At 38.9% G+C, this 12,344-nt stretch overlaps 1 protein-coding gene across 2 annotated transcripts in view; it reads right to left on the reverse strand.

Moving 5' to 3' along the window:
• The window catches only part of SH3GL2 (SH3 domain containing GRB2 like 2, endophilin A1), a 101,892-nt gene that overhangs the window by 42,854 nt on the left and 46,694 nt on the right, over positions 1-12,344 (reverse strand). The window contains exon 1 of one of the 2 annotated variants that reach the window (XM_037373589.1): positions 1,684-1,764. The exons of the other annotated variant lie outside the window; for it this stretch is intronic. Coding sequence (XP_037229486.1) covers positions 1,684-1,749 — 66 coding nt within the window. The 5' untranslated portion in view covers positions 1,750-1,764. Of the gene's footprint in view, positions 1-1,683; positions 1,765-12,344 lie in introns of those variants that run through there. 2 annotated transcript variants of the gene reach the window in all.

Below are 12,344 nucleotides of genomic sequence, written 5' to 3' on the forward strand. Positions count from 1 at the left end.
TGGTATTTAAACTTCAGACTCTGTTCCCAGTAAAAAGTCCAGTTGAACACTACGCACAGGAATGGCAGCATACCAAATCATTTAACATTTTATACAATGCTAGAGGGAATTGTTACTTAATTCTGTTGTAGTTGCTCACAACTTCCCTTCGGTTTACATCTGCATGTAAAAAATAGTGTGCAAATACAAAAATATGTCCTTAGACTGCACATAATTACTACCAGGTTTTTGTAAAAAAAAATATTGTTAAAGAAATGAAGGATAATCTTTTCACTATGTGGTTAATTGCTAAAGTAAATTTTAATTGCTTTCTGCTACAGTAAAACTGGCAGGTCTTACTGATTTGAATATAAGGTATTTCCTGACAGGTGAGCAGCTGCTGCATGCACATAGTGCGTGCAAAAACATATCTAAGTTCTTGTCTTCAGGCTCATTAAGCTGACTGCTGCATTAGGCCAATTTCTGTACCGATGCCAGTGGCACAGGTTTCCTAAATTAGCTTGGCTCAAATTAAATATTTAGAGAAGAAAAGCTTTTAAGACAGCAGGGCATCACTAGGCCACAACCGTAGTGCACAGCTACAGAAGTGTCATCTCAAAATACATGCAGAAATAGAAATCTGCTGGCTTCAAGGCTGATAACCACCAAGCACCACAGGTTAACATAAAGTTTCAGAGGCACAGTACATCATCTTGTACTGATTCATTAACTGTGAGTATGCATTGAAAAAAAAATCAAAAAGAGAGTGCTAGGACCCAAAATTATGCACACTCAAAGAAAAAAAAAAACAACAAATCAACACCTTTGTAAAAGTTGTACTCTCCAATAGTGATGCCTGTTGAAAACATTGGGAAATATGACGGGTCTGTCAAATCAATGACACATCAACTTTTTTGTTTTTCTTAAAAGAGCACTAATTATTTGACGAAATGGTGAATTCACACCAAGAAAGGTCACAAGGTCATGTAAACACACTTACTCAGCAAAGTAGTGGACATATGCTTTATATTTAACATCTACCTGTCACCAATTTCACATACAAAGAAGCCTCATTCCTGTGTTAGACCTAAATTAGCATTGCGCAGAGAGGAAACAGTATTAATCATACAGAGATTTGTATAATGTCTTTAATAACCATTCCCACACAGAAATCATCATAGATAATGGGTTTATTGCAACAACTCAGAAGTAAAAAGTGTCTTCATTCCAAGTTTATTTCATTTTTTAATTACTATTATACAATTTTAGGTTTTACAGAAATTTATGTCTTGGAGAAGAAATACATTACCAATAGAGCAGTAGAAAGTTTGAAACTGCTATCCACACCTCAACTTGCTTCTGTTTTTCTGCAAGCACTTTCAATGGCAGCTAAAGAGCGGAGAAATCCCAGGTGTGCAGTCAGTCATATATCCATCCTGACGTGCCTTTCTCCCCATTTTTTGGGTTTGAGGGGTGCTCTCTGAGGTATCATAATTCAGTCTTACTCTCACTCACAGTCTTGCTCTCACTTCCCACACAAGAAGCATTTATTACTAGCTTGTCCAATTTATTACCAGGTTAGCTCTTTTAGTTTTGTTTTAGGAAGATGTCCGGTAAGCCACGAGTCACAAGACAGACATTATACAATGCCATCAACAAAAATAACAGGACCCAAGCAGAAAGACAGAACAAAAGCCTTGATACCTGCGGATGACTTTTGAAGCATCTTCGAGTAGCCCCAGCCCTGATACAAAACAGATCCTGACACATCTTTTGTGCACAAACTTCCCCACTATTGAAGGAATTGCTGCCTGACTTCTTCCTACGCCAACTAGGAGGGCACAGGGTATTTTTAAAAGGTGTTTCTGTAAAAGATGCAAGATTGCAGGTACAGTAAGACGTCCAGCCCCATTCAGGCTTACAGATTTTCAGCTACAGACAGTTCCCTTATCTGGCCATAGTGTACCACTAGCCTACGGTAAAACAGTAATCCAAGGTCCAATGACTTGAACTCTATTCTTCCCCCTGAGTTTCCTCTAAAGCTTTTTCACTGTTTGCAGGTAACACAGTGCTCCTCTCAGCCATTACACACGCTTGTATTTCCCTTCTTCAAATCCCAGCTTCTCTGTACTGCTGCTGTTTCTCTCCCCCACTCTCACAGGTCTCTCTCCCTTAAGTATCTGTAAAAAAGAGATGAACTATCTGCCAGTAATCTCAGCTGTTGAAGTATTTTACTAATTACACTTCTGGTGAATAATCTATGTGCAGCAGGAGTGACACTAAAGAAACAGACATCACAAACACTGAAGCTCCTGTACATAAAATACACAATTTGCTATTCTGATGAGACAGAAGGAAAAGATGCACTGAAAGTGTCAGAATGTTTGGCTGCACAGTTTGATCGAATTGATACATTATTTGCATCAAATACAGAGTTGAAAAGGCACATGAGAGCGCTTTTTACCAAATCAGAAATTAATAGAGACAGGACTTCCACAGAAATGAAAATTAAATTAACATGCAACCATATATATTAAATATTATGTCTGAAACTTTTAAAAGTGCAAGTATAAACATATATTGTAACCAGCAACATTATGTAACAATATTATGTCACTATAACGTGCACATAGAAGAAATTCAGGAAAGCTACTGTAAAGTGACAGTGAAGAATCTGAACACCTGTCCCAAGTCTCAGCCAGTGATCAGTGCTGCACTGCTTTGGGCACATTATTTCACCTGCTGGTATATTAGTTTCTCAGAAAAAGGGGAATGCTACTACTTTCCTTTGTAAAACATGTATGTAATTATAGTGTGTATCTCTCTTTATTCAGGATCCCTATTTACACTCAGAGATAAAAAACATATTCAATGTATATTCACAATATAAATTTTTAATTATTAAAAAAAAAGGTTTCCAGTAAAATGCTTTCTCTTCTTTACAAGACAGTTCCTTAAAATAACTGTGTTGATTAAACTTTAACTCACATGCATAAGAAGGGTGTACAGCCTGTAACTGCTGTTGTTAATTTAGCCAGCTTCTGTCAACAGGGACATCTCATAACTATCCTTGGATATTCAAGATGCTGATACAGATCTTATTTTCCTGGAGAATACCACCATTACATGAAGCTCTACATTAATTATATTAAAGACACAGGGCATATTTTGCTATTGTCTACTGCAGCTATTGGAGACACATTAGAAGTTACCATACTTGTCTGAAGACTGTTCAGGATGAACCATGGTTCTGCTTCATTTTGCAAGTTACATATCTGTACCTAGGCCCAGCTAATCCTTAATATGAAAAATTGTAAGATGCATCTCTGTACACAGTTTAGCTTCACCTACAACAGTTATATGAACTGTGGTAGAGCTATGACTCAGTGAATGCTATGTTTGAGCTGTGTTTCATAACCACGACAGAGCTCTCTCATTACAGATGGTGGTGTGGGTTTCTTTCTTCTTGGACACACCACCAATTTATTGCAAGTTCACCATGCTTCTGACATCTAACACTACCAAACTGAAAGGGATTTTCAGTTTTTGTAAGGGCTATATAAACACTTTTCAAAGAGTAGCTTTAAAACCAAAACTAAAAACAGCAGTAGATGCTTAAATGTCATTCTGTAATAGACAACTAAAGAGTATCTGCAGACTTCGTGAATGAAAATAATTCTCCCTGGATTCACCTTTTGCAGAGTTGATGTGCGTACACTACACTCTCACTTCAGTGCTTAATTTCACTTAACCCTACAAAGAAAATGTGTTTGGTTTCAAGCTCACCTTACAGACCACCTGCTCATATAATGAAATCATTACCCAGGGTTAATAATCTATGTCTACGAAAGGTCTCAGAATGGCTGAAGTGCATTAGCTTAGATGTAGAAAGTGCTGCTGGTCATGATCTAGTGCTATCGACCACATGACATTGCAAAGACTTCACATACACCGGTTAATACTTTCAGTGCCCTTGATGCAGCAGAGGTGTGATCTTAAAGCCTAAAGGCCAGAGATTTTCAGGTCACTGTTACTAATAGCTGACCTGCCAGACACTGGTACACTTTTACTACACAGACGCCCTTACAAAAAAAAAAAAAAAAAAGAGGAGAGAGAAAAAAAGAGGAAGAGAAATGCAGGAAATCATCTTAAAGGTGCAAGAGGTACAGACCAGCCAGGGAGCTAGACAGGACCAGGACATGGGACAGTTCAGACTCTCAGATGCAGAATGAAACAAAGCACAGATTCCTTTGTGTATGAATTATTGCTATTTCCTCCCTTTCTCCTTTTTTTTCTGCACTACAGATTATGACTGCACTTCAGCCCCACTTCTGGAGAAGACAAGCAGTTCAAAGAAGTTCACTACAACACCCTCTCTCTCTTCAGATGCTAATGTATTTGTCAATTCCCTAAGGAATGAACAGTTCTAAGTTACTGTCCTGGTTTCAGCTGGGATGGAGTTAATTTTCTTCTTAGTGGCTACTGAAGTGCTGTGTTTTGCCTATGATGTGAGAATAATGTTGATAACCACACAGATGTTTTTAGTTGTTGCTGGGTGATATTTATACCAAGTCAAGGACTTTGGTTTCTCGGGCCCTGCCAGCCGGAGGGCTGGAGGGGCACAAGAGACTGGGAGGGGGCACAGCCAGGGCAGCTGACCTGAACGAGCAAAAGAGGTATTCCATACCATGGGATGTCATGCTTGGTATATACACTTGCAGGGTTGGCTAGGGGGGATCATTGCTCGGGGATTGGCTGGGCATCGGTCAGTGGGTGGTGAGCAGCTGTACTGTGCATGACTTTTTTGGTTTTTTTTTCCTTTTCCCTTTTTTGGGATTTTACCCTTTTTTCCCCATGGTTCCATCCTAATTGTTATTATTATTATTGTTATTGTTATTACTGTTCTTACCTTTTTATTCTGTTTAGATTATTAAATTTTTCTTATCTCAACCCTCGAGTTTTACACTCCTTTCTGATTCTCCTCTCCACCCCTCTGGGTGAGGGAGAGTGAGCAAGCAGCTGCATGGGGCTTGGTTGCCAGCTGGGGTTAAACCATGACATGTCATGTTAAAAATGACAATTACTTCTCAAACCTATAATGTCATTTTACAAATCTCAAACTGTCAGTGAAGTTGATAATAGTATTGTTTCCAAGAAATACAGGTTAAAATTTTATTTTTTCTTACTTGTGAAATGAAAGGGATATCTACTGACAAGTGCAAGTGAAAATCACATGGAACAGAACTGTAAAGACAATATAATCAATCATCAAAGCTGCAGAAAAAAAAGACAAAAGCAACTAGCAACAAACTAATTTATTATGAAAATTAAACAGCTGAGAAACAGAAAACTGAAGAGAAATTGCTAGAAGCCGGAATAACAAAACTTACATAGAGCAAAAGAAATGCTAATGCGTGCAGAGATTTTTTACATCAATCTAAAATGAAAAAGGATACCTGAAACAGCAATGTAAGCATGGAGCTGTGAGCTGTGCAGCTCATATTCACCAGTATAAAAAATACCAGCACAGGTGGTTTGGACATGAGGGAGCTGAGTCCCAGAGAGAGTGTAAAATGACCAACAAGTGGTTTTCAGGTAAGGAGGCAATACCAGCAAAATCTCTAACATATTAAGAGAATATGCACTATCATCATTATTCTGTGGTCTACATTTCAGCTGAAGTTGACAGGAAGGAAAATTACTAGTACGTGTATTAGAAAGAGACTGGAGCAATTTCTTCTTGGGGTGAATTTCACCTCTCCTTATAAACTGAAGGTCTATACTCCACTTACAGTTCAACACTGAGCCGAATCCACCTTTGCAACAGGCATCAAAATGCCTTGGGTAGTCGGGAAGGACTGGTCTGAATTTGGCTAGCTGAAGGACAGTGCCTCTGAGCAGCCTGCCCTGAGGTCTGCAGCACGAAGGACACAACCCAGTCACACCTGCCAACAGAAAGATGTGTTCTTCATACTTTCAGGCGGATCTTTGCAATTAGCAAGGCTGACACAGCACTCTCAATACTACGGGAAGGTCTGCAGAGCTGAATCCTTCACATGCTCCATAGTCCAGTTTTCATGTTGTGACTGACTTAAGGCTTCCAGACAGGCACCAGCCAAATTAAAATGATTCTATTAAGTAGAAACTAAGTAAGAAAGGGATGTGATGCCACAGACCCAGGAATAAGGATTTTTATTATAAAAAACCCTAAGACTTTGGACAGGTATCAGGATCTTTTTGTGCTATTACCAATAGTCACATACAACAGATTATTTACTATAGAAACAGCATTTAACGTGGACCTAAAAAGAGTTAATACTGTGTTAAAATGATTTATCATGCCCTTAATTGAACTCTTTCCCTCTAATAACCATCTAAACCAAGTTTCACGTTATTATTTTTCCTCAGTCTCACACAGACCCAAAACATTTTTTTTTTTAATTCAAGCAGTACATAAAGCTACTGGACAAGGATTACATCCCAAGCAAATATTCAATATCCTGAATGGATTCAACATTTGTTCCTGTCTCAAATTAACCCCCGTGTGCACTGGCTGGCTGTGTAATGGCAAGAAAAGATGTGCATGATTATAACACTGTCTTTCTTCAGTACTAATGTTAGGACTTTTGCAAAGAGAAATTACCAACGTACTTCCTGTAGTTGCACAGGAGGCAAACTCAGACAAACCACTTGAGAACGGCCCTGCCTGGAGCCTCTGGCAGAAAGCACCAGGGGAGACCGACTCCAGGCCCACCCCTAGGGTTTTGGAGCTTGGGATACAGGGGATCTGAGGCTCGCTACACTCCAACTGAAAAAGATATACCGGCAGCTTACGAAGGGGTTTGAGCTGCTTCAGAAGCGATTGGTACTGAAGCGCAGCTCCTGCTGGCACCCTGGCTGCCTGTGCTGGGTGGGATGTTCAAAGGGAGGGTCTGCTCCACACAACATGCTACTGATACTACATGGAGTAAGTGGGTCACGCTCTCACACAAGCTCGCATAGGAAATGCCAGTCATCCAGGAATCTTGGCAGCGATCATGGACTGGCCAGAAGGCAAAGATTTCAGAATGTCACCAGAGGAGGAGATGACACATGCTGAAGAAGCCCCACTGCATAACGCATTACCAGAAAATGAGAAGCAGTATGCCTGGTTTAGTGATGGGTCCTGCTATATTGTAGGAAAGCATCAGAGGTGGAAGGCAGCTGCTATGGAGTCCCCTATGACAAGCTGCAGAAAGTTGACAAGTTGTGAATCGAGACAGTTTGCAGAGGTGAAAGCTATCCAGCTGGCTTTAGACATTGGTGAACAAGAAAGGTGGCCAATACTTTTACTTCTATACTGACTCACGGATGGCGGCAAATGTCCTGTGAGGGTGGTTGCAGCAAAGGAAGCAGAGCAGTTGGCAGCACAAAGGTAAACCCACCTGGGCTGCTGCATTGTGGCAAGGTATCACTGGCCAGATGGAGAACCTGGTTGTGAAGGTATGTCACATAGATGTTCACGTACCCAAGAGTTGGGCCGCTGAAGAGCATCAAAACAACCATCAGGTGGATCAGGCTGCTAAGATTCTCAGGGACTGGCTGGGCATCGGTCAGTGGGTGGTGAGGATTTGTATTGTGCATCATTTTGGGGTTGGTTTTTGTTTGTTTGTTTCCTTGAGTTTTATTTCTCTTATTCTATTATCTCCCTCTTCATTACAATTATTAACATTATTAGTGGTAGTAGTAATATATTTTACTTCAATTATTAAATCATTCTTATCTCAACCTACGGGTTTTACCTTTTTTCCAATTCTCCTCCCCACACCACTGTGGCAGAAGGTGTGAGTGAGCAGCTGTGTAGTACTTTGTTGCTGACTGAGATTAAACTATGACACCATTAGATAAGACATTTTTCCTTTAAGTATGAAATGAAATTTACAGTAACACTTGGAATCTGATACAGTACAAACTGTTTTTCTTAATTCCATCCATTTAGCTCTTCTGCACTATCTAAAATGTTTGCTGTGTTTATATTTATGGTGGAAAAGATCTTCATGGCAACAAAAAGAAAGCTGAATTTTTGCAAGACCTTGAACTGGAAAAGCCTTTCAACATCCATAATCTCACCTAAGCACTTGGCAATGGTCTCAGCAACACATTATAATCGATTTTGTTTCACAAACTTCCTGCAAGAGGCATAATTTTGCTCTTACTTGTTATTCTTGCATGCAGTAGATGGGGAGACTCTATGTCAGAGAAGTAACTGTATCTTTTGATGGGACAGCGACTGGTAATGGATTAAGTTGTACAAAAGTTCTGCCAAAAAAGTACAGGATTTCTCTGCTGTCAGTTGAAACCATAAGGAGGACCTCTCTCAATTAGTAATTGGGGTGGGAGGTTTTTTTCCTTAAATCATCTTAGCTTTTGCATTAAGTACAATGATCCAGCCACTCACCTCTGATGGTCTTTGATTTTATTTGGTGGGTTTTGATGCCAAATGCTGATTTAGTGTACTTTGCACTAGGTTACAGGAGTTCCTTCACCAATCATCACTCCTCGGATCTTTCCCTGATCTTTGATGGGTTTTTGAGTTTATTGTGACCAGCAATTAAGCAGGTAACCTACGATACACCAGTTCAATACCTGCTCATCAGAATACATATATTTCCTCACAAATTAAGAGAGAAGCACACAGCTTGTATGTAAAACTGAAAAAATGCCAACCACAGTTACTAGTCAAAAAAACTTTCCTCACATTTTTCTCCATGACATACATTTTTCTCCGTGACATACTTGAAATCTCACAACTGCACTGTAGTTTTTAGAGTATTTTCAATCCTAGAGTATGTTAGAAAGAACCTTTAGATAACATCAGTGTCCTCAAACAGCTGACTGCCAACCCTCTAAACAATTCTGAAGCCTGATCTACACAACTTACCTTTGTTTCAGGGTTTACAATCAGAGATGTGGGCCTTACCGTGCTCCACATCTCGTATGCAGTACACATTCCACAATGTGCCCTGCAGAAAACATCTGCAAACTCTGGGACAGTTTGTAAATCCATAGGGTTTCATTTCTGAAAGTAAACACTGCAGTTTCATTTCGCTGCACAGGTACAAAGATTGATGGGAAAGTGAGGGTCACAATAAATACTCTCTTTACCTCCTGAGAGGTAAAAAGATGCCTTTGTAACAAAATGATGCAGTGCCTCTGCACATCACATCTACAAAATGCCACCAGAAGGTCACAACTCAGAGTCTTCCCACCCTAGAATTCTGTACCAATTCTTTACTATTTTGTAAGTCTCTAATGGTATCTTATTAGTCAAAGCTGAATAGCTTCAGTCTTATGGGTATCAAACTCCAAGAATTTTTGTAGATATTAAGGTTAAAAGTTGTTTGGGTATTCAAGTAACTAAATATACAGGTTGTATTAATTTTCCTAAATTATGTTATTTTTAATGGGAACTGCCTAGTTGCGAGAATACTTCCTATATAGTTGCAAATATAAACCAGGATTTTTGGTCCCCAAATTTGCTATCCCATGAACAAGAACCTAAAAATCTTTGCAGATGAAGGAACAGTGCAGGATTCTTCTCCAGAAGTTAAAATAACGTATCTTAATGGAATAAAAGGAATGTTAAACTAATTTTCCTGTAATCAGATTGCTGAAACAAAGATAATTGGTACAGTTCTTTACGTTTTCCTGAGGAAGTCTAGCACATGCTGGCTCACGTACCAATTAATTCAGCCAGGATCAATTCTACCAACAGGTAGAATTGCCAGAAGGTCTCTGTGGAAAATGGAAAAGACAACAATATATTTTGAATTCTGCAGTGTAAACAAAACATTATAATACACTTTCTGCCAATACCAATCCATTTGAATATCAAAGAAACCTTGAATTTATAAACAATATTGCTGGAAAAAAAAAAAACCAAGAAAAAGCCAAGTTCATTAGCAAGCAACTTCAATTTATGAAACTGGCTCACAGGGAACATACTTCAAAAACAGTGCTCTTGTTTTGTACGTATTGAATCAGGATACTGATATAATTGTACACTAATACATCACACAAACAAATCCATTTGCAAATACACTGCATTACCACATTCCGTTTGTAACACAGCACAGACAAAACGCTGCACTGAATTTCTGACCTACCAGAACACACAATCCCAAGGATGCTATCAAACAGGCCCATGAGAAAAAATACTTTGTTCTTTTTTAATCGAAGACACAGATGAACTGCCAGAGAGACTACTTTTTCAGGGAATAAACCCCTACAACAGTCTAGATACATCCAGATTGGTAACAGCAGAAGCTGGGTTTATAAGCTGCCATATCACTCTGTGTTCACAGCCAACACCCCTCGAAGTTAAAAGACTAATTAATTCCCTATATGTGGTCAGGGTTTTATTTTATCAATTCTCTGAGTAGAGATAAGCAGGCTAGCAGAAGGCTTTGCGGCAGACCAAAAGCATCATTACTTTTAGCTCCACCTACACCATTCATCTTGATACAAGATGATCTTTAAGACCAAAGTCTGTTAACCTCATTACCAGTGCTGAGTTATTTAACGGCCTTCAGACAGGTCACTTAATGACCTTAATAAATCATGTAAAAATATATTCACAGATCTTAGGTTACACTAGATTACATTAATTGGTTTGTTATATGTCCACATGTTGCTTCATAGAATCCAAAATCATCCTTTTAATACAGCTTTCTTGAAGCAATTTCTTCAAACGTGTAAACACCAGTTCAACTGACAGGACTGATTTTCCTCTTTTTTTTCATGTAAATAGTTTATACTATTTTACATTGCTTTTGCAGCAGTGTAAGAATGAGAACCATTGTGCTTTCTTAAAGCAGAAAATTAAAAACACAATTTAAATTTCTCCCTACCACCATCTGCAAAAGAAAAATAACTTTATGATTACATTCTATGCAGAAAGTCCTCTGCCTACAGAGACCCACTGTGACAGCTGAGGACATAAAAGCCAAGACAGACAAGTCTTTGTCTCTTCATAGTGTAGACTTCTAGTCTTAAATCCTCTTTTCTTTATATCAAACAGAATTTTGCTTCAGGAAACTATCAGTCCTTTCTCTCACATAACAAAAACTTTCTGACTTAGCTAATGGTGACACTGAAATCTCAGCCCTGAAGGGGCTTTAAATTCTGCTTTGTTTTCTGGAAGAAATATCTGCTTTTCACAGCCTCCCTAACACAGCACTGAGCAAAACACTTTAGTCAATTGTGGAGTGCTTTCAAGCTGAGATGCCTCTTTGGCAGGAAAGTCCTGAGACAGTGATTTAAGTCTGCTATTTCTCAGCTTCACTGCTCTAATTCATTATTTGCAAGGCTCAGAGTGACCTCCATGAGCTCCAGTTACACAGAACACTGCTCACTAGTTCCTTACCAGGAGCAGCAGGTCAGCTCTGTTCTCTCTCTTCTGCTGAACCTTTGAATTAGCCTTCAGACTAAATTGCTGTCTTGTGAGATTGCCAGTGATGGAGGTCCCACATCTCCCTCTCAGCTTTGCATGGTTCATAGGAGTCATATGTTGCAAGAAAATAGTTTATCTGAAGAAACATACAGAACCCAGTAAGCTATGACAGCTTTGCTCTAGAGCTCTATACAATGTAAAAACAGAATCTGGCCTGCTGAGGTTGAAAACTAATACACCAGGCCTGACTCTATGGTGTATCTCCTACGCAGTGTTGCACAGACAGTTCCAAAATAAAGAGGGTAGGTGGGCACTGGGAGTCTCTGAAGCAAATACTGTCCAAGGATGGATAGATACTTCACCCCTTCAGACTGTGAGAAAGCAAGCAAGGACAACCAGAAGTCAATTTTCAGTTTTGGTTAGCTTTATTTTATGAACAATTTTCCACAGATTTTCAGGTAACTCACAATTAAAAATAAATAATTTTCACAGTCAGTTTTGCCTGAATGTTTCAGTATAGATAGTGTGTGATTTACATGGGATCACTATACACGGCACACTGCATATCTCTGTAAAGATATGCAACTTCAAGATTATCCCTTTTGCCATGAAAAAAAGTTTAGCAGCTTTTAAATAGAGGTTGTTACCCGATCTTTAATAAATCATCTGTGTTTTAAATTCACTGTATGTCTTTGTCATAAACATTCAATGAGGTAGAAGTTGAAAAAAATATTTCAGACGAGTTAAAATAGAAGTAAATCCTTCCACAGTTGCAAAATAAGGTGATCCCAAGCAGCTATAAAACAAAAGAAAAAATGGAAACTCTGTTCTCCTTTAAGAACTACAGGATATTTTGCAATATCATGTTAAGACCATTAAGACAGAGGTGTACTGACTTCTCATCAGTAAATACAACTTAATTATGAGCAAGTTC

Source organism: Falco rusticolus, chromosome Z, assembly GCF_015220075.1.
Source record: "Falco rusticolus isolate bFalRus1 chromosome Z, bFalRus1.pri, whole genome shotgun sequence".
NCBI classification, from domain to species: domain Eukaryota; kingdom Metazoa; phylum Chordata; class Aves; order Falconiformes; family Falconidae; genus Falco; species Falco rusticolus.